The 22,582-nt window shown below is 38.6% G+C and overlaps 2 protein-coding genes and 1 long non-coding RNA gene across 4 annotated transcripts in view; 2 read left to right on the forward strand and 1 right to left on the reverse strand.

The window, feature by feature from the left end:
• Positions 1-6,011, reverse strand: part of LOC140148063 (conserved oligomeric Golgi complex subunit 5-like) — a 34,749-nt gene extending 28,738 nt beyond the window's left edge. The window contains exon 1 of the mRNA XM_072169914.1: positions 5,854-6,011. Coding sequence (XP_072026015.1) covers positions 5,854-5,890 — 37 coding nt within the window. The 5' untranslated portion in view covers positions 5,891-6,011. The remainder of the gene's footprint in view (positions 1-5,853) is intronic.
• LOC140148067 (uncharacterized) overlaps positions 1-22,582 on the forward strand; it is a 467,679-nt gene that overhangs the window by 444,240 nt on the left and 857 nt on the right. The window lies entirely within an intron of this gene.
• Positions 8,373-22,315, forward strand: LOC140148065 (mitotic checkpoint protein BUB3-like). Of its 2 annotated transcripts, none has more exons than XM_072169919.1 (7): positions 8,373-8,484; positions 11,086-11,291; positions 15,437-15,506; positions 16,301-16,452; positions 18,282-18,545; positions 19,872-20,044; positions 21,821-22,315. In XM_072169919.1, exons 2-7 carry the CDS (start codon positions 11,094-11,096, stop codon positions 21,942-21,944), a joined length of 981 nt encoding a protein of 326 aa, XP_072026020.1. In that variant the 5' UTR covers positions 8,373-8,484; positions 11,086-11,093; the 3' UTR covers positions 21,945-22,315. The 2 variants fall into 2 exon arrangements, with proteins under 2 accessions (XP_072026020.1, XP_072026021.1); XM_072169920.1 differs by lacking the exon at positions 8,373-8,484 and adding an exon at positions 8,521-8,542.

Raw genomic sequence — 22,582 nt, forward strand, 5'->3', positions numbered from 1 at the left:
CCTCATGGAGATCAAAGGATCCATTCCTGATATGACTGTAATAGCTTTGGAACCTGTTGGAGTTAACATCATAAAGACCACTTGGCTCAGGTAGCTCACCAACAAGTTTGGCAGCAACTCCAGTAAAGAATTTGTTGAAATGATTAGCAACTTCTTTGTTCTCAAAACACTTTTTACCATCAACATCTAAAACCATATTGGTAGAGTCTTTTGTTTTGTTTTGGTACCCAAGCTCTTTGAGATTTTTCCAGAGCTTTTTAGAATCATTTTATTTGCCTCAATCTTATGCAACATGTACTGTTGTTTAGCAGATCGTATCTCTCTTTGGACTTTATTACGTAACTTACAGTACTCTTTATAATACTCAGACATATGTTTGTTTTTATTAAATTTTGCAAGCAAACAGTCTCTTTCTCTGATGTTATCAATAATCTCACTTGTCATCCATGGTTCAGAGCGTTGTTTAATCCGAACTTCCCTTAGAGGAGCAACAGAGTCAAGAGTGTTCAAGAATATGTTACAAAACATGGACCAAGCTCTATCAACATCGTTACATAACAATATTTCAGACCAGTCAGTTTCAGACAACTTATCAATAAAAGATTCCTTGCTGTAATTCTTTAAAGATCTTACTTTAACTCTTTTATGCTCGTTAAATGTTGCTTTGGGTGACTTCCTTGTACAGTATGTGAAAAAGTGATCACTTAACCCAGTTGTTACCACACCATATTGACTGATTACATTGTCATAATTACATATAATGTGATCAAGAGCAGACTTTGTGGTAGGGGTGATTCTAGTTGGGGTATGAATAAGTTGTTTATGTCCAAACAAGTGCAACATGTTAGCATATTTGGTGTATACTCGGTCTTTACGTAAAGCACACATGTTCATATCACCCAAAATAATCACTTCAGAATCAGCAGGCAATTTTGAAAGGACATTCTCAAGATTGTTGATAAATTGTGAATGCTTTTCAGGCCTGTAACAGGAACCAACAATAAAAGGTTTGCATCTTGGTAGCAAAATCTCAGTCCAAATAGCTTCCATTTTGGGAATGTCTAAATCAGGCCTGGGATTAAATTAGACTAAATCCTCCAGTCTCGAATATACGCACGGCCGTTGCACTGTGCTGTATACGAGGACTGAACACCAAACGTGTTCTGGCGTGGAGGACTTTTGAGCTCATTAAAAAAAGCGCGTGCGACTTGGCGGCGCTTAGCGTCGCATGGCGCATTGCCATTTAAGGAAATTTCCGCGGGTAAATTATCTTCCGACTCGCCCGTGAATAAAACAACTGTTTTTAAAGGAATTTTAATGAATTTTAAACTTGTTCTTTTTGTATGATAATTGCTTTCTTTCCTGCGATTTATATTCCCTATCAGTATTATATAATAGTATAAATACTGTTTAGTTTTAAATAAGCCTATTGCTTCAGTTATTGTTATATTTTCCTTTCACCATTCTGATTCTGTTTAATACTCTGACTTCTTCAATTTTCACTCGGCCATTATGTCGGTCCGGTTTTAATTGGGCATATTTTTGCTTTGTTTTCTTTAAAAGCTTTTAAACTTAGGCCCACGTTCAATTTTGTGGTTCATCATCGTGTGTAACAAATTTCATGCTAAATAAACAGCCCAAACTTACCTTGCCGAAGCCGTCGAACATGAAAACAAATAAAGTGCTTGTGTGTCGCCCGAAGGCTCCATTGATTTTCGTGTTTTTGTTGTTGTTGTGAACTTGTTGTTTTTTAATTACTTCAAAATGGATGGTAGGCTTGTTTCTTATATTTGCAGAATTGCAGTTACAGTGAACAATATTTATAACACAGTCCACGCTTATGCCGCGCCGTAGAGAATGTACAGCCGAGTTTTACGGTGCACCCACAGTAAAATAGAAAGTCAAATGAAATGTTTTAAATTCGGTCGAATAATTTTTGTTGCGTGATGATGCGACTTGATCTAATATTTTATTGTATTTCATTCATACATACAAATTTAATTCCGGTACCTGTCAAGACCATGTCAAAATCAGAAAAATGCTTAGCCTCTTTAACAGTAGATTTTAGAGTTTAAAAAAATCATTTGAGTTTGTTTTGATTAAAATGAAAAGAAATTAGAAATATTTGTATTCCCAGGTACATGGTCGTAATTCGGGTTATTTAGGGGCTGTCATTTTCTTTGAAAAGGGGTGGGTCATGAATATACTGGAGGGTGTCATAGCATTTTTGACCAAAAATAGGGGGGTTATAATTTTTACACCAAAATTAGGGGGGGGGGGGGTAATCGGGTTATAGAATTATTAAGGGCTGGTGACCCAAAATTTTCACGCGTCGCGCGGGCAATCTTTACGATCAAAATATGTATGCACAATCTATAGTTATATGATTCAAAATTTTGACGCGCTCCGCGCACCTTTTACACTTACAGTCAAAATTTTAACACGCTCCACACACTTTCTTCGCATTTAAGTTTTTGCGCGCTTTGTGCCTTGTGGGGGATGTCATTTTCTTCGGCAGGGGGTGGGGTCATGAATATGTCGGTGACCGGAGTCAATTTTTTTACGGCCCCCCATCGCGAGCTATATTTTTTACAACCCCCTATCGCGTGTCAAAAATTTTTATGACCCCCTTCCGCCTATACAGACTGAAGACAAATTATTCATGGCCGGAAGCAAGGCGCGCGGAGCGTACCCAAATTTTAGAGCGGAGCGCGCAAAAATCTTGCATTGTATAACAAAAGATTACTCACACATTTTGGTTTTGAAGCTAAGTAATGCGCGCGCATTTCGCAAAAATGTTGAGTCACCAACCCTTAATAATTCTATAACCCCCTATTTTGGTTGTTAAAAATTTTTGGTCTCAAAATTCTATGACCCCCCAGTATATTCATGACCCCTTCTGAAGAAAATGACAGCCCCTTAGTTCCAGTGATGAATAATTTGTAGTCAGTCTGTGTAGGCGGAAGGGGCGGGCATAAATATTTTCGACCTGAGATAGGGGTTGTAAAAATTCAGCCCGCAATAGGGGGGTCATGAAAAATTTACTCCGGTCACCGACATAATTCATGAGTCATGACCCACCCCCTTTCCGTAGAAAGTGACAGCCCCCTAAGGGGCCCGGGTCATGAATATACTGGAAGGGGTCATACAATTTTAGACCAAATATAGGGGTTATAATTTGTTAACACCCAAAATAGGGCTTTATAGAATTATTGAAGGTTGGTGACTAAAATGTTCACAAGGCGCTCCGCATGCATTCTTTTAGGGGGTCATAAAAAATTTGCCCGCAATAGGGGGTCATAAAATTTTTACATATTCATGACCCCTCTGTCAAGAAAAATGACATCCCCCTTATTACGTTTAGCTATCACTGCTAAACAGCAGGGCGTGTCTGGCATTTTGATAGGTTAAATTTAAATTTTGATATTAAATTTCCATATTAAATAGTTGACTTTCTTTCCATGAAAATAATGGAAAAAACTATGGATGCAGCTCATGCCAGCATACTAACGCTCGGGGGGTGAATATGCAAGGACTTTAGTATACTACAGTCATGACAGTCATGACTTGCTATGATGTGAGTAGTAGTATATTTTAGGCCAACAGGGGCTAGGGCCTAATTATAGTCCAAACCTCATACGGGAGAGGAGAGGACATCAGTGCCAGTACCATGTCCATGAGTATACCTCATGACCCTGGACATGTTGGAAGTTGTAGGCATGCAACAATCCTGGGCAATAATCATGACATCAGGCACAGTAAATAGCAAATCAACTGATTTATCCAGGGTACAACATTCATGACATAATGACATTGACATGCATGCATGGCATAATGATGGAGAATCTTGCATGGAAGTCTCAGGGTTTTGATCATTGCATGATTGCAGTGACACTGTCGGTTGGTGCGACGATATTGTCAAGTAGCAGTATTCTCTTGCCAAGTCAGATACTAGGCCTGTCTACAAGTACAATCAATGTGATGCCGTGTATGCCACTGAGGCCTAGTCAGAAGTACAGGCTACATTTACGCACGGTCATGACGGTTTGCATGCATGATGCATTGAATTGGAGATGTCCATTTTTGCACGGCAACTTGAGATGCAGACAGACCATAAGAAAGCACACTGCCGTAAGAATGAACTTGTTTTATACTAGAATAGAGCTGATTAAATATGTCGTCACTCAACTGGGCTCAGACCATGCAGACAGTACGTAAAAAACAACCATCATCACCGTCATGACATGTAAAAGTCCGGGGTAAAAGTATTAGCATGCATGTGTACACATAATACATGTAATACTGCACACACTGTCACAGCGGCACTCCCGGTAACTATCCACATAAATTCTTCCAAATCGGATTATGTTCAACTCTTTCTTCACTTCCATTTTGGTCCAAGCGATGTTTGAACACTTGCCGTTCATTATACCTTGTTTATTATTCCACAAATCCGTATATCCTGTTAAATTCCTGTACAAAATTTGTCTTCCACACGGCGCCGTGATTGAATTTCGACATCGGTGTTCAAAATTCCGACGAAATGGCGCGCTACGTTGTTTGATCTCCATATATAGACTATAGAAGTCCATATATGGATTATGTATTCCATATATGGACTATATAAGTCCATATATGGATATTTATCTCGCCTTCAAAAAATCGGCGGCGCGCATGAAAAAGTCCTCCATGAAAAATGCACGTATCGTTCTCAGGCCTCGAACGAGCCGCCGCCATGTTTGTCCGCCATTTTGCGAGTGAGAGGCCAGGGACTCAGGCTAGGGATTAAATGCCAAATCAGAATGAATGTAGATGCAGGTACCGCCGCCATTTTTGTTACGGTCCTTACGGATAACAGAGAAATTTGGAATGTTGATTTCATTATCGGTGACTGAATCATCCAGCCATGTTTCACAGACAGTAATTATTTTGGCTCTAGTATTGGATGCAATCAATTTTAATTCACTCATTTTGGGACAAACAGAACGGGCATTGAGATTGATAATGTGAATACCCTTCTTAGAAAAGGTTTTTAAAACATCGTCAGAGTCAATATTGTTTATTTTAATATTGTTTATTTTACAGTTTCTATCATCTTTCCTTGTGGAGATCCCGGTGTCCTGGCTAACGTTGTTATTTTCAGGCTCAACTTCATTTGGTGAATCTGTGAAGAATCTTATCCTGGGACCTTTTCCTCTATGAGTTACAGGCATGGAATTGATCTTTAAAGATCTAAGACATTTCCAAACATCAGGGTTGATATGAGTGGATTTTCCATAGTCTTTGAATTCAAGTAGCTTGTCACGATCATAAGTAATGCGATGGCCAAAGTTCGATGTTTGGGATGGTGATGGACATTGGTCAGGTCCGGGGTTAGGGTTTACATCACCAGCAACAAGGAGGCGGAGATGAAAAGTAGCATCAGAGTTATGGTGGTATGGAATACGTGCTTTTAAAAAACCAGAAGTTGTTATGCTCTGATGTATAAGGGTTGGAAATTTGGCCAGTTGTTTTAAATTTCAATGTAAATATCAATATGCATTGCCATTGACATTGTCGGCGAATTTGGCTGACTAGCAAATGTGTTAACTAACTTACTAAGCCTAAGGTTTGCCTGGGATACCTACGATGTGCCGCTCCGCTTGCAGAAAAGTACAAGCGGCATGATGAAGCATCATGCGGCATGCCGCTAAGCGGCAAGCGACAGAAACCAGCATGAGGCTTTAGATGTTACATATTTTTGAGGAGGGAGTACTTACTTATATTGACATCATTTTCATGCATGATACAAAAAAGGACATGCATGAAATGCTTAAATTTTCATTTTGATAGAAAAGCTTAAGTTAAGCTTACCATCTTCTCTCAGTTGTTTCAGCAATTCTGCATCCATAGTTTGTTTAAGTTTTACTTCTCGTTCCTGGATAAATTGATTGCTTTGCAGGTTGACATAAAACAAGGAAATTTCTATATTATCGTCTGTTCTAATATTTCGTGTGATACGTGTAAGCTTAAAAAAATGATTACCGCCCAACCCTTGATTTTATATTCAAACTATTATGTCGTAATATGAATAATTAATCAAATACGTCATTATTTTTTATCTTTCTTACCTAAATCGGATAGCAACGTTTGCCACAATTGTGGGGCCTGGGAGCACATCAGACACCGGGATCAGACACATCAAATTATGTTCTGAATACGAGGAATGTCCTTCTGACACCCCCCCAAAAAAAAAAAGAAGGGTTTTAAGTTAACTTTTATATTTCGGTCAAATAAAGGTCACAATTTTGAAGAAAAAAAAAGAAGTCCACTTTTTCAAAATGCGAACCCCCGTCCACTTTTTCAAAATCAGCCCCAGTCCACTTTTTTCAAAAACCGTGCAGGGAACGCAAAATTTCAGGCCACGCATTGCACTTGCTATAGCATAGGGTCAGAGCTGGTAAGGGGTTGAAATTTTCTTTGGAGTTGATTTTAGGGTGTTAATTTTTTTTTGTGGCGAGTTTGAAACTAAGTTATTTAAGGGTTAACTCTGACCCAGGCTGCCATGTGCCGACCCCCGCGAATAACGGTACCGTCGGGTTGCTCTTTTTTTAAAATAATTTATGTATGCAGACTGACACTTCGCGACATAGGCCTATGATTTTGTTTATAATCTCAATTCTCATCATCCTCCCGATTTCCCATGCCGGCACTTGAACTTAGTGGCTATCATTTTCTTCGGATAAAATTGCGATCCCACTTTTGACAACAAAAATTTTATGACCCCCCCCTACATCTTACGGTACCCCCTAAGGGACCGCTCATTATTAATGTGGGAAGGGGCCGGGGAAAATGTAGGGGGGGTTATGTGATTTTCACTTTGCCAACCGGGGGGGTTATGTGATTTTATTTTTCCTGATAGGGGGGTCATGTGAAATTTAATAGTCATTCACTATTTTTTTAATACCAAGAATCCTGGAAGGTCTCGCATACAGTAACAATATCAATCATACCATACATAATTGTCTAACTTGACTTATTCGCACAAAATTGTTCCCATTTTGCACCATATGTCACCATTTTAGCTTCAATTGGGCCAAAAAAATGTGCGCTTTGCGCGCATTTGTAGTTATAAACATAGTCAACGGCCAAAATGTGCTGGATTCACTATACCAAGTTCAAGAAATATTTTCTTTTTCCTACCCCATCCCCCCAATGTCAAAAAAGAAATCTACGCCACTGCCACATGCTACACAGTACACACACCTCTCACTCCTCACCACATGACCACCCCACCTCCACTGAAGCACACACCTATAAATTTTCTCATCAAAAGTAGGCTATAATGGGCATAGGGGTAGATCCCTGGGGATGGGTGGGGGGTTAAATTCCCCCCTATTTTGCCAGGGGGTGGTCCATACAATCACATGTAGGCCTATATGTGGGTTTCTGACCAAATTAACCTTATATTTGGCAATTTTAGTCACAAAATTGCAAATTTTTCTGCGCTTCGCGCGAATTTATTCCACTTTTGCATCATATTTCATCAATTCAGCTTCAAAATGCCAAAAATTTCCTCACGCTGCGTGCACATTTGTACAAAACCTACACTCATTTTGTTGCCAAAAAGAGCTGGATTCCCTATGACTTCAAGAAATTGTTTCCCACCCCATCACCCCCAATGTCAAATCCCAATCTCTGTGACTGAATTAATTAATGTTTAAGTTTGCTTGAAGGGGGGGGGGTATGTGATTTTGTTTGATTCAATAGCCTGGGTTACGTGAAATTGATTCATCGCAATAGGGGGGGGGGTTAGGTATTTTTCACCCATAAAGCTCAACATTCCTCCGGCCCCCCTCCCGCATTAATAATGAGCGGTCCCTAAACAGGCTAAAATTGTATTTGAATAAAATAAACGCACTATCTGGATATTTTGATCATCAAAATGTTATGACCCCCTACTTTTCATTCCAAAAATTATGGCTCCCATGTATATTTGGTACCCCGCCCCCCCCCCCCCTCCGAAGAAAATGATAGCCCCCTTAGTACCCGGGGGAACTTCAATATACAGGTGTTAAATATAGGGCCGGGTATAGGGCTGACTATATGAGGGTCTTTGGGTGACAGATCAAATGGAAAAATAGGGGGTCATCGGGTGACAGAGCATGTGTTCGTAAACAAATATGGGGTCTTTGGGTGACAGCGACGCTGAAAGGGAGGGGTCTTTTTTACAGTCCTTCATGTACATGTACGGGTCACTTCCATGGCTCCAAAGTGGGAGTGCCCGGCCTTTACTCCGGAATCAAGATGACGTCACCTAATCAATATTCATCTTTCTTTTGTGGCAGGAATACAAGTTTTGAATATATCGCAGCGCTCAGCACTGACTGGCTCAGTTTTTGATTTTCATTTTGCGAACGTAAACGTAACCGAGGTTATTTTTACTTGTTTAAAAACTCATTCCAGACTGTAGCTTTTGTGTTGAGATTTCAATATCTTATTCAGGTAAATGTTTTAAATAACGCCTGTAATTTCGATTACAGTGGATCATTCAAGTGCACAAGTAAAAGCCAGAAATTAATTTAAAACTCGATACTGATTACGCGAACGGCTGCCTGACTGACGAATTCGGAACCATTTCAACTGTTACAGTAAATTGTACATACTACATGTAGTTAGAAATTCACTCAAGCATAAAAATTTTCTGTTTTAAAACTGAATGAAAATTTTCTGTTCTAAAACTGAATTCAATTTTTCAGTCAAAATTTCCACCTTACTTAATTTCAGCCTGTTTTTTTTTTTTTTTTTTACTTTGTCCAACTCCAAAATAACCACTGCACTAGGCATGTTCACAAAATGTTCAAGTAGGATATTTCACATAGAAATTATTTTGTTTAAAAAGGAGATTATAAAATTAAAAAATGAGGGGTCAACCATGTCTGTAGGAAAAAAATTAGCGAAGTTATGGGCAAATGTCTGTTTTAAAAACTGCACTTTTCTGCGGCCATCATTGACAATGACTTACTGTACAAAAAAAAGCATGTAATGCATCATTTTTTACCACGATGATCCATTTTAAACAAAGGCGATTTTATTTTATGAAATCTAACTTTCACTGCATGCTGACTTCTGTATCAAGGATAAAGTACCACCAGCACTTTTTAGACTACGTTGTCAAGTTTCTGGTGTCGAAATTTCAAATTTTTGTATTTCCCTATGGGGATTACACAGTTAAGCCATTGACTGTGAGCTACTGTGGTCCAAACTTTTGGATTGAATGTCGCCTCTATAATAAGCAATGTGGACATGTCTAGCACTGGGGGCCCAGACGTGGTCTAATTCTACATAAAACTGGGCCACATTATTTCTATCGCATGTCATGAATTGGTCATCTTTTGTGTAACATAATGTAAAATGAGGAAAATATCACCAATTGTGATTCACTTCAACACAACTTTTAATAAATACATTTTAGACCATTATAAGTATATATTTCTGGAAAGCTTATATTACAAGGATGCCAAATCAACAAAACATAACATCATATTACAGGGTGGGTAAGAAATATACAGGGTGGAACATCAACAAAATTATCATCTTGTCACAGTGAACCCCATATTTTTCTTTTCTGAAAGCTATATAATAAATATGGATTCAGAAAGACATTTCATGGGCCCTTCAAACAAATTAGGAAGAAAGAGTTTGGAATCCCTTGTGTTAAACATATAGGGTGGTCAAAATTGTAAAATAATTTTACAATTTTTATGACATTTATCAATCAAAACTTTTTTCTTCTATTTCTGGCACTAAAACTAATAGCATAATTGAATTCCTCATCAAATTTCCTTAAAAATATGTGTACTTTTGAATAAGCAGGATGACTCAGGCCAAAGATAGGCCATTTAGAAATGTCAGAGCATGTACACTTTGTACAGTAACATATAGGAAAAACTGTCTTAATTAGCATTTAATTAGGCAATTAATTAGTTACATCTTTTGTTACAGTTGATCTACTGTGAGGTAGATCTATATTCCAGGATGATATATGTGCAATTTGTGGTCCATGCTAGTTGTACTTTTTAAGATACAAAGGTTTGAAGTTTGCCATATTTTCACAATTTTGTGTACAACCCTATGGGGCTCCCCGCCTGCCCCCATTGACACATCTTACATATTGAAGTATAAATCTCAAAGTAGTTGTCCAATTGACTTGGGTTTTTTTGTATTTGACAAAGAACATAATTATCTACAAAATGACACCAAACTTTCCACAAACGGTACTATACTTTTAGAATAAACCAAACTTGAAGTGTGAAGAAAGCAGTTTCATGTTACGGCTCCTCCATTTTTGGGTGACCTATTTGTGACATGCGACCAGATCTGCTGCGCATTCAAATTGCATTGTATTGCATTGTAATTATGTATGCTAGAAAAGGGTACTGAGACGTTCTAATAGCTTTTCTGAAGCAGAAAATGTTTACGCAGGACTTGTAGTCCTGCAGCTATTTCACTGTAGGGCCTATAGACATCTATCTGTAACTTCAACATGAATGGTACCCTAAATAGCAAATTGAAAATACCCTGGGTGGGCGCTTATTGGGGCATGGGCGCTTATTGGAATGAATACGGTACTTGTAAAACATAAGGTTTCCAAATTCCATTCACTGTAGTTGGAATTTTATTTGATTGTTCCTTTTCTTATAAAATGCAATTATTTCAGGAGCAGTTTCTGTAGCGTAGTACGGGAAACACTTGTTGGCACAACATAGAGCACTCAGTCGCTATCAAATTACCGGTACATCACTGCAGAGTGATAGCGACTGTTTTTTAGCCAATGAGCGCTGTTTGGTGGTTTAGCTTGATGGTGATACTTGTAAGGTTTCTGACAAACGTAAGATGAATTACAATCATTTTTGTGTGAAAGCATGTTTACTTTTTATTCTAATTTTGTAACATGTTACACATTTTGCCCTCAATTCATGGTGCATGACCTTACATGAGTACTAATACTTAACAGAGGATTTTTAAAAGGCCATGCAACATCATGACACTCAGACATTGTCATAGATTTACAGGTTTTTGTAATTTCTTTCCACCCATTTTCAGCTGAAACAATGCACGACTCTGCAAGCGAATACAAGTTAAACCAGGCTCCAGATGATGGGGTATCAGCAGTCAAGTTTGGTCCAAATACATCACAGTTCCTGCTTGTGTCATCGTGGGATGAGTCTGTTAGACTGTATGATATACAAGCCAATTCCATGAGGACAAAGTACAAACATGATGGCGCTGTCCTGGATTGTTGTTTTGTGGTAAGTAATGGGCTGTTCCTAAATCCATACAATCCCTAGGCCTATAGAACGTATAGAACATGACACAGTGAGATATGGAGTTGGCCATTTAGGTAACACCATTTGAAATCCATACACCCCCTAGGCCTAGGCGATGGAAATACAACCAATACAAGATAAGACAGAACAGGCTTTTCCATACAGTGAACAATAAACAAGAAATGGAATCCAATGTTAACATATATCTGCACAAGCGACTGATACCGGTAGCCTATCTTTAGTATTGATGCTTTCAGCCTTTAAATTAATGATAGCAAGAAATGGAAATCGCCCCAAAGGAAAGATTTTAATCGTGAAATTGATCGCCACATCTTATGGATTAATATAATAATAATAATAATAAAATACATTTATAAAGCGCTATAAATGCAGTTTCAAAGCGCTGTACATTAAAATAACAAAATAAGTTTTACAAATATCAAGATACATAGCCTGACAACTTAGTATACCACTGTAAATATTTAAAAACAATTTATAAAACACTATGAACCAGCACAGAAAACTTATTTAAAAATATCCTTTAAAAACAACAATTTATGCACACATACTACTAGTGATCATTGGTAATGTAACCTTACGCAAAAACATAATATTTCAGACGCACGACATGTTATAGCAAAAATTATTTGAACAAGATATCCTTTAAAAACAACAGTTTATGCACACAAATGTAACAGTAATGTAACGTACCTTAAACAAAACGTATTTCAGACACACGGCAAATAATGTTATGGCGACAAATTATTTGAACAAAAATGTTTTCAATTTAGATTTAAAACTGCCAACCGATGAAGCACCCCGGATTGTCTTTGGGATGTTGTTCCACAATCGGGATGCTGCGACGGCGAAGGCCCGATCACCGTACTTGGTCTTGGTGCGAGGCCCGGGCCTGAAGAGGAGCTGCGAGGAACTGCGAAGATTTACTGCCGGAGTATAGTCCGATAAAAGTTCACAAATGTACTTGGGTGCAATACCATGGCGAACTTTGTAAGCGGTGAGTAGGATCTTGAAGCAAATGCGATCCTGGATCGGAAGCCAATGAAGCTGGCGAAGTATTGGTGTTATGTGCTCTCGACGCCTAGTCAAAGTCACAAGTCTTGCTGCCGCGTTCTGCACACGTTGCAATGATGCAATCTGAGCAGCTGGAAGACCATGCAACAAACTATTGTTACAGTCCAGTCTTGACGTGATTTAATGCATGGATTAAACGCTCAGTGGCAGGTCGATCAAGATATTTACGTATCTTTCCAATTTTGTGAATACCGAAGGAAGCAGCACGGCAGATGTTACGGACGTGTTGCTTCAGAAGTAATGTACTGTCTAACACAACTCCAAGATCTTTGGCAGAATCAGATGCTTTGATATTGGCATCACCAATACATACTGGAGGAAGAGAAGAAGCTTTTCTGTGTTGAGAATGAAAATGCACAATTTCAGTCTTCGTGATCGCTCAACATAAGCTTGTTGGTGATAGCCCAAGCTCTTACATCGGCGACACACATTTCAAGTTTATTGACAGCCTCAGGATGTTCAGATGATTTCAGGACCATATACACCTGTGTATCATCGGCGTAGATAACATGTTGGATACCACTATGCGCACTTATAACATCACTTAAGGGTCCAGTATACAAGATGAAATCCAGAGGACCCTTAACCGATCCTTGAGGAGTACCCCAAGGAAGGGGAAATGTGTCAGAGAGAACTTTGTCCACTACAACAGCTTGAACGCGGTCTTGTAAGTATGACATGAACCAGTTCAGCACTGTTCCTTCTAATCCGTATCTGCTCTGCAAACGTTCGAAGAAAATAGAATGGTTGATGGTATCAAATGCCGCTGAGTAGTCTAGCAACACTAACACCGCTTCATTGCCAGCATCAACAGCTAGCAGCAGATCATTCATCACGCGAAGCAGCGCGGTTTCCGTGGAGTGATATTGACGGTACGCCGATTGTGCTGTCGAGAAAAGTTCATTTTCTTGCAGGTAGGTTTTCAGCTGGGATGCTACCACTTTCTCTAGAACTTTAAAGGTGAACATTAAATTTGCCACTGGTCTGTAGTTATTGAGATCATTTATGGGAAGGTTCTGTTTCTTGATGCGCGGTTTTACGTGTGCCGTTTTGTAAATTGATGGCACAACCCCGATTTCAAAAAACCATTTATGATCTGCGTAATGTATGGCAGTAATACGTCAATGCAGTCTTTCAGTAGAAATGTCGGTACCGGATCCAAGTCACATGTTGTTGACGCAGATTCTTTGATTATCTTCAGGACAGTCTCTTCCGATACCTGAGAAAACTCTGTAAAATGGCTGCTGCAGCTCTCTGGAATGTCCACACTGATCTTAGGTGGAACGGTTGCATTGAGAGTGTCACTTATTGACTTCACCTTGTCATGGAAAAAGACACCAAAGTTGTTAGCTAGGGTTTTGGCACAGGTGTGCTCAGGCAAAGTTTGTGCAGAGTTGGGAGAACAGAGCTTATTTACACTACGGAAGAGATCTTTGTCATCACTCTCCGAAATTTCAGTCTGGTAATGCCGACATTTGGATTGTTCAAAAGATCTTTATATGTCTTGCATTGTTCCTCATAAAGTTGCTTGTCAATTTCGAGATTGGACTTGATCATTTTGCGTTCCAGACGCCGCTTAATCCGCTTTTGCTTCACGAACTTCTTCCGAGTACCATGGTGCATTTGGTGTCAGTGTAACGTTTTTGGTCTTTTCAGGGGCATGATTATCGAGTAGTTCACGGAGCACCAGGGTTAAACTGCTCAGCCAATGCAGATGTATTAGAAGCAGTAGCCAAAGCAAGCGGAGATGATCGAATGTCGTCTTTAAACTGATCAATGTTAATGTCGCGTAGTTTGCGATAAGTCACGCTCTTTCTTGAGGATTCGCATTATCCTCCGGCAGAAATGTCAAACTGTCAATTACAACGTCTACTAGCGGACTGGTTTTAAAATCCACTCTCATCAAACTAATCAAAACTGTAAACTACAATTTTATCGAAAAAAATCAAAAGAAGAAATACTAAATATTGCTTAGTTACAATGATGCTTACCGATCGAAGTCGCCTTTGATGGTGTATTTCCGATCATTTTGCAACGTGGTTGAAAAATATTTCCAAGACGCGAGTATCGCCATTATGCATGGCCCGGTAACCTGGATAAAATTTAACACAATCTATCGTCCAATCCTAGTTCACCTGAGTGATCACGTGGTTTGCCGAATGAAACCGAATGAACGGTATCGGTGTCGGAACAAGGATTGTTACTTGTAAACAAATCGTTTACCGCACGCTTTCAAGAAATTAAATTTACGATCTTTTGATAATTAGTTAGGAATCGTTTTATTTTAACCTCTGGCATGAGAGATTGAAAATGTGGATTAAAGATAAGCCACTCTGTGTTCTCATTTTCAACCAAAATAGGCTTCTCATAAAGCTTAAATTTGCGGGACATTATGCTGGCCATCCATGGATTTGAAACATGGCAGATATATTAAGCACCCTCACTACGCTCGGGTCTGTGAGGGTGCTCGACCAGACATACCCTAGGCCTATGAAAAACATGACACAGGGAGTGTAGATTTCAACCCCATTTGAAATTGACACTCCCTGTGTGGAAGATTAATGTTGTGTCTTCCATAGGGGTGTATGGATTTCAAGTGGAATAGCCCAATTTAATTGATTTGTCACCAAACTTGCACATATAGTTAGTAGACACGGTAGGCCTTCTATAACAAAATGTTAATCTCTGCACCGTCAGTAAATGAGGTTTAATTTGTTCTCAGTTGTTAATACAAAAAATGTATGTACAATTGTACATGCTAACTTGTGGTAAGTGGTACTGTACAATGCCAGGCAGAATGTTAAGTTTTTATCATTCAATGATGACATGTTAGTGTTAAAATTTGCAATGATGAAGACCAACAAAATGCTTACTTACTGCACATCCACTACCAGTATGCATAGAAAAATTAACCTCAATATTGTGAAGGTGTTACAGGCAAGTGCTTTATGCATTGTTCAATATTCATTAAATTGATCATAATGGTATCATTAAACTATATTAACTTTTTTTTTTTTTTTTGTTCTTTGTTTTAGGACCAAACACACACATACAGTGGTGGACTGGATAATACACTCAAAGCCTTTGACATAAATACTAGCACAGGTAATGAATTAATATGTATCTTATATCACTACAGTCCAATCTCCCTTATCCAGACCTCTTTCATATGGATTTCTCTATTATCCGGACATGTGATCTTCATAGAAAAACATGTTTTAATAATACATTAAGAGCTTGATTTCATACACTAAAGCATTTAGAAGGCCATTCTAGATGTGGCCTACAGCACTCAAAACACCATCTTTCAGTGTTATACCACATTTTGAGTAACCTTTTGCTGTCTCAATGATAGCACTTCATACATTCAAATCAGAATTTCATACATATAATTCACTTATTTGGATTTTTCATTTTATGCGATCAATGCTTGATCCCATCATGGTAGGATTAGAGAGTTTAGACTGTACTGATATACACCAAGACCAGGGGTAGTGTTTTAAGGGGTCTTGGGGTCCAGGACTCCTTGATTTGGCAGCTCCCTGTGATTTGGACCCCTTAATTTTGTACGTCTGTGTAGAATTAGATGCCTGGACCCCTTTATTTGCCAATTTGGACCCCTGGACTCAGCAGATCACTGCTAACCCTGACCAAGACATCCCCTTTCAGTGTACATGTAGTTAAAGTATTGAATTTGATAAAATATCAAATTAAATTGGAGTTAAACAATCTGTATACTCACTGCGTCGTGTGAGCCACACAGTTTCCCTGTTAACATTCAGATTTGTTTGCTTCATAATGTTTGTATTTATAATGCATTCGATTTATTGCTTCTCTTTTCATATTCTAAGATCAAAAACCTTTTATAAACAATTCTATTGGCATTTTATCCGATACAGAAACGGTAGTTGGTCACCATGAAGCCCCTATAAAGTGCACAGAGTTCTGTCCAGACGTCAACGTGGTAGTGAGTGGTAGCTGGGATCAGACGGTCAAATTATGGGATCCAAGGGCACCTTGTAGTGCTGGGTCTTTCTCACAACCAGATAAGGTAAGCATATATTATGTGTGATTTTGGCTGCACTGTAATAAGTTGTGCGGGCTATCTTATGTAGATTGATTGAAGGTATGTTTTAAGGGGTACTACACCTGCCCAATTTTGTGCCTATTTTTGCATTTTTCTCAAAAATTATAGCGCATTGGTGACAAGTAAGATATGTATATTATAGGGGCAAGGACTACAACTACTGCACTGGAAATTTTATTTCAGCACAGACAACAGTTGTGGAGTTACAGTCAAAAATGAGGGAAAAGCAATATTTGATCAATAAATCAATAACTACTTGCCTTGAGTTGCTGAATTTTCAGTGCAGCAGTTGTAGTCTTTGCCCCTATAATATCTTTCCTGTCACCAATGCGCTATAATTTTTGAGAAAAATGCAAAAATTGGCAAAAAATTGGCCAGGGGTGTAGTACCCCATTAACTTATCAAAGTAGATTTGTTGAAATGCCACACACAAAAAATCAAATTGAATGGTACCGAACTTCCGAAGAATTATTGTACTAAAAATCTGCACCAAAAGAAGTAAGTGCAGAACTGCTGTGTCAAATAAGTATATTTGTGAATATTCTAAATATTCTAAATCATCCAAGTAGATGGATCAAGTAAATGAAATATTTTTATACTGTTCATCTGGACTTACTAAACTCAACCCAGAAAGTATCGAAACGATTATAGATGGTCAGATATATCGAACTGAAATATATAACAAAAACCTATTTAATGTATATAAAGATACATTTTGATACCTCTTTTGTTGCTCTACGATATCATTTGGTCGAGTTATGGGCGCTTGAGTGGCTTCAAGTCGGATTTTGAAAGTTGCACTTAGCTCCTATTCAAGTAAAATGCGTTGTACTCTGACCAATAAATGATAGACAGTGATGGTGGCCAAGTATTGAGATGTCAGCAGAAAGAGTTCATGAGATAAGTAAAGGGTAGCAAGTATTGAAGTTGGAAGTCGAAGGAGTAAAATAAAGTAAAGTTCATGGTTTAGTAAACAGAGCACATCGGTGTCCTTTGTCTTGATTTTGTGTGTGTGTACACGACAAACGCATTTAGCTTGAATAGGACTAAGTGCAACTTTCAAAATCCGACGTGAAGCCACTCAAGCTCCCATAACTCGACCAAATGATATCGTAGAGCAACAAAAGAGGTATCAAAATGTGCAGGAGAAAGCCGCGCTTTATATAGATTAAATAAGTTTTTGCTATATATTTCAGTTCCCGATATATCTGACCATCTATAATCGTTTCAATACTTCCTGGGTTGAGTTTATTTACTATGGCTGCAGTATCATGTCTCATCTGAAACACATCTTCAGGGCGAATGGGCTGCTGCTGAACCGCTGACTTGTACACAGTTGGGAGTGACGTCATAGTTTTATTATGTCGCATCAGGAACAACAAAACTATGATGGTGGCCTGTTAGTGCTGCTGTATTAGCCTGGTTCAATCCTGATATATTACAAAAACAGCTTTATCCAAGCACTTCGAATTCACTAAGAACCAGTTCAGATTTTGGAACAACTTTTTCCTTGCATTTTTGTCCTTGCAACAATTGCTGCTACTGTAATTTTATGTCGTGACAAAACGTCAAGAGATGAGATGAAAGTTATAATAATGCCCAAACAAAGCTAATTATTTCACACAAAAATTGCACAGGTGGCAAAATTGTAGCGTAAAATGTACTATTTGTCGCAAAAATGCAAACAAAATATGTATCGTCCTGAGATAGAAAAGAAACACAATTACGCAACCCTTTGTGTACCATTGTATTTGGTCCACAATTCAACATTCTTTTTTGTTATACCAATACAGGTATACACAATGGCAGTGACGGGGGACAAACTAGTCGTCGGAACCGCAGGACGTAAAGTCCTCGTCTGGGATCTAAGGAACATGGGATACGTCCAGCAGCGGAGAGACTCCAGTCTCAAATTCCAGACACGTTGTATACGTACATTCCCCAGCGGTCAGGGCTATGTGCTGAGTAGTATTGAAGGCCGGGTGGCTGTGGAGTATTTAGATCCAAGTCCAGAAGTACAGAAGAAGAAGTATGCCTTCAAATGCCACAGGCTAAAGGTAATGTAATAACAAATTTCTAATCAAAATTTCTTATCCTACCATAGACTACCCGTAGTCCACTTGCCCATTGTGCATACTCTGGATATTGTATTTAAGCTTAAAACTCTGATTTAATTAATGTGTGCACAATTGATATATTTTCACATCTGATCAGTCATCCTACTCCCTCTGTTTGTTAGCTTCCCATGTGGACTACTGACATTGCCTTGCGGTTAAGATTTTTAACACAGGACTCTATGGAGAGTTAGGCCAATTTCTGGCCTAACTAAAATTGGCCATGATGTAATGCATCTTTAAATGGATCTGCCTTGTGATTGGTCGCCCATACCTCGCTATGGTTTAAATCGTCTGGGCCCGCGCCATTACCATTAACTACACCGTAAACAACTGTCTGTGGTATTTGCGGCGCTTTTGTGTTGACGCTGAAAGTTAATCTCTCATCAAACATCTAGCGCTGTACTTGTGGTTAATGGACTGATAAACAAGTATGCTTGACAGTGTGTTTTTAGAGAGCAAAGTCCAGGGGCAAAGTTCTGCTTACAAGTTCATAGTCGAAATTTCGGGGTTCGCTATCAATAAACTGGTAGATTCCAAAATCAGAATTGTTCGGTATTAAAGTGAGCCGTTATAATTATGCAAGATAATGTTGCATTCAATTACTTTTATTGTCACTAATCGTCTGATATTTTTAACTCTTTATGACCATTTTACTATTGAATACTTTAATTTTAATAAACATCAGTATATAATTTTGAGTTCAACGAAATGGGTTCATCATGACTAATAATAACATATTTTTAATAAAATTCGACTATGGCATAGTCTAATCCTACCACTGTAGGATATTCCGACTGTTAGAATATCCTACAGTAGGTTTCAATGCATAAATAGTAGGGTATTTTTTGTGGGACCTGAGAGCACATCAGATACTCCAAATTGCATTCTGAATATGAAGAATGTCCTTCTGATATCAAGTAATTTTGATTTTTTTTTTAATTTACAAAATTTATGGCAAAAATTTGAAAATTGATATTCCATCAAATTTGTATTATATCGCGAATTAAAAAAATTAAATTATTTGATATCAGAAGAACATTCCACATATTCAGAATGCAATTTGATGTGTCTGATGTGCTCACAGGTCCCACAAAAATACTGTGCAAACGTTGCTCTCTGATTCCTTAAAGATAACCAAATAATCTAATTCTTGGTCACGTTTTTGGTATTGGCCACACATTTTCACTTCCTGCACCAGTTACATATGGTTCCCATTATCATAACAACCTGTTGTTTATTAAACACTGTCTATTCATCTATTGCCAGGTTGATGGTATAGAACAGATTTACCCCGTCAATGCTATAGCCTTCCACAGTGGACACAACACATTTGCATCAGGTGGCTCTGATGGATTCGTCAACATCTGGGACGGGTTCAACAAGAAGCGACTGTGTCAATTCCATAGATACCCAACCAGCATCTCATCGCTTGCATTCAGGTTAGTGAATGTAATATCTGTTGGTAGCAAAGAGTGTAGAAGTATTAGAGAGTCTACAGTTAATTTTTATTACTTCCTTGGTCCGAGCTGTGCGCCAAGCGTACACACAGAAGAGATAAACAATCACGCTGATTGGCTGATCAACGCACTTGGCAACAAGGCGGTTGACCCATTGGTTGTCGACGCGGCATGTAGTTTGCGACCTTGTCACTTCTACGCGATTGCAATTCACCAGCACGTACCTGGACCACAGAAATAATAAAAAATTAACTGTAGACTGAAAATTTAGCCCCATGCATAATTCTTTAGTAAATCCACAATATTGAATTGTTACACATGAGAACTAAACAAGCGTCCAAGATGCATTTAATATCAGATATTATCAGCTTAAATCAAATGATGATAGGCATCTTTAAGCTTGAATGTTACAAAGTTTTTGCACATAGTGTTTAGCATGCATAATTGCCACAAGACATACATGGAGAACACAATCAAGCATTCACTTTAAAATTTGTCGAGCACATGGCGGAATAATCCAGAGGTCCACTGTTTTGCTTACTATGAGCAACACACATCAAGACTTCACAAAAGTAACTCAACCGTTACAAATACGCCTATAGCTTAACCCTAACCCTCCTGAATACTACAAAATACTACTCTATATATGCGCTGTTCGTGCATGCATCCCACGTGGTGTGATGACGCAATCGCACTAAGTGATATATAGGCACGGTTTCACTGGCCAGCGAAGCCCAAGACCCGTGGCAAAGTGTCGCCGACCGAGTGCTTGGCATGCGAGGGGTCTCGGGTTCGAATCCCACCCAGAGCAACCAACTTCTTTCCTTCTTTTCTCTCTTTATTCTTTCCTTCTTTCCCTTCCCGTCGCCAAAAAGCCCCTAGGCGGTTAGGGTTAGGTTACCACTATCGAAACTCAGTATAGGCTTCCTTAACCCTAACCCTCCTGAATACTACTCTATATATGCGCTGTTCGTGCATGCATCCCACGTGGTGTGATGACGCAATCACCCTAAGTGATATATAGGCACGGTTTCGCTGGCCTGCGAAGCCCAAGACCCGTGGCAAAGTGTCGCCGACCGAGTGCTTGGCATGCGAGGGGTCTCGGGTTTGGAATCCCACCCAGAGCAAACAACTTCTTTCCTTCTTTTCTCTCTTTATTCTTTCCTTCTTTCCCTTCCCGTCGCCAAAAAGCCCCTAGGCGGTTAGGGTTAGGAACTATCAATCATATTCACAATATTTTAACATAAGACAGGTGGTTTATGTATGCATTCAATAACACAGTATTTTAAAAGGAAATAAAAAAAATAAAATTTGCACTTACAATTACAATTTACTGCAACTTTTATATTTTTTTAAAAATATACTGCTGTGTTGTAAATATTGAACGTAATTGGGCATCTGTCTTTCTATGTTAAAATATTGTTTACATAATTAAAGTACATTCTGGCAAAATTTACGGTCCTTTGATGTAATCTGATGTACTAAAGAAAGGTGCAATGGCATAAGTCAATGATGCCATTACCTAAAAGAGGAATGGATGGTAATTAAAAGAGAAATTGCTGCTGCTTTATGCAGTATAGAGGGGCACGGTATACACATATTTCAATATTAGAACACCACTAGCTTTCAAACAAATTTCAGTCTGATTGATATACTATAACACATTTTCAGATTCAATATTTTTGTTTTATTGCTTGGGATTTATTCTTGAATCATTCATTCATTTATGTTTGTATTTTTTTCTTTTATTCTTTTCAGCCATGACGGTTCTGTGTTAGCCATATCGTCTTCATTCATGTTTGAGCAAGGTGAACAGGAAAACACACACGATGATGAGATCTACATCCGCAAGGTTACAGACCAAGAAACAAAACCTAAATAAACATTCTCCCAATGATTGTATCAAATGAAATTATCACTCACAGTACAAACTCCTGTCTGTCTTCACAGAACATTAATCCTTGTCCTACCCAGGCAAATTTTGTAACTATTAGGGGGTTACAATCCCCTTACTCCGTCAGTCGGGTTATTCCATCTATTGCACTTACCCACTTCTCACGGCTGTCAAAGGGTTTGTCCTGGGCCATTCAGTTCCCAATACAATACAGAAATACCAATTTGCTAATTATTGGAAGTTGATTTTGGTGATAAAAAATCTTTTTGAATTGTTTCATCAAGAAGTATTTATTTTATGGCATGTTTTGTAACTTGCCCTATTAAGTACAACAGTAAGCGTCATGGGTAATTACCAAGGACATGGAAAACAAGATCAATGCATTTGCAACATCTTGCTACAGAGTCATATTAAACATCAAACGTGTGGATCGGATTCCAAATGAAACCATCTACAACCTGACCAACACCACTCCACTGGTTGCCAGAGTTAAGATTCATCAACTCAAATTTCTCGCCATATACTGCGTCTTGAAGATGGCGAGCCTGTGAAAGAATATGCGCTTTATATTCCACCACATGGGAAGAGGAAACCGGGACGGCCGCGAACACTGTACTTACAGTATG

Source organism: Amphiura filiformis, chromosome 3, assembly GCF_039555335.1.
Source record: "Amphiura filiformis chromosome 3, Afil_fr2py, whole genome shotgun sequence".
NCBI lineage: Eukaryota > Metazoa > Echinodermata > Ophiuroidea > Amphilepidida > Amphiuridae > Amphiura > Amphiura filiformis.

Coding starts and splice junctions, on each gene's coding strand:
- LOC140148065 (XM_072169919.1), top strand. CDS start 11,094: ATGCACGACTCTGCAAGCGAATACAAGTTAAACCAGGCTCCAGATGAT. Junction 15,507..16,300: donor TGACATAAATACTAGCACAG/GTAATGAATTAA, acceptor TATCCGATACAG/AAACGGTAGTTGGTCACCAT. Junction 20,045..21,820: donor ATCTCATCGCTTGCATTCAG/GTTAGTGAATGT, acceptor TATTCTTTTCAG/CCATGACGGTTCTGTGTTAG.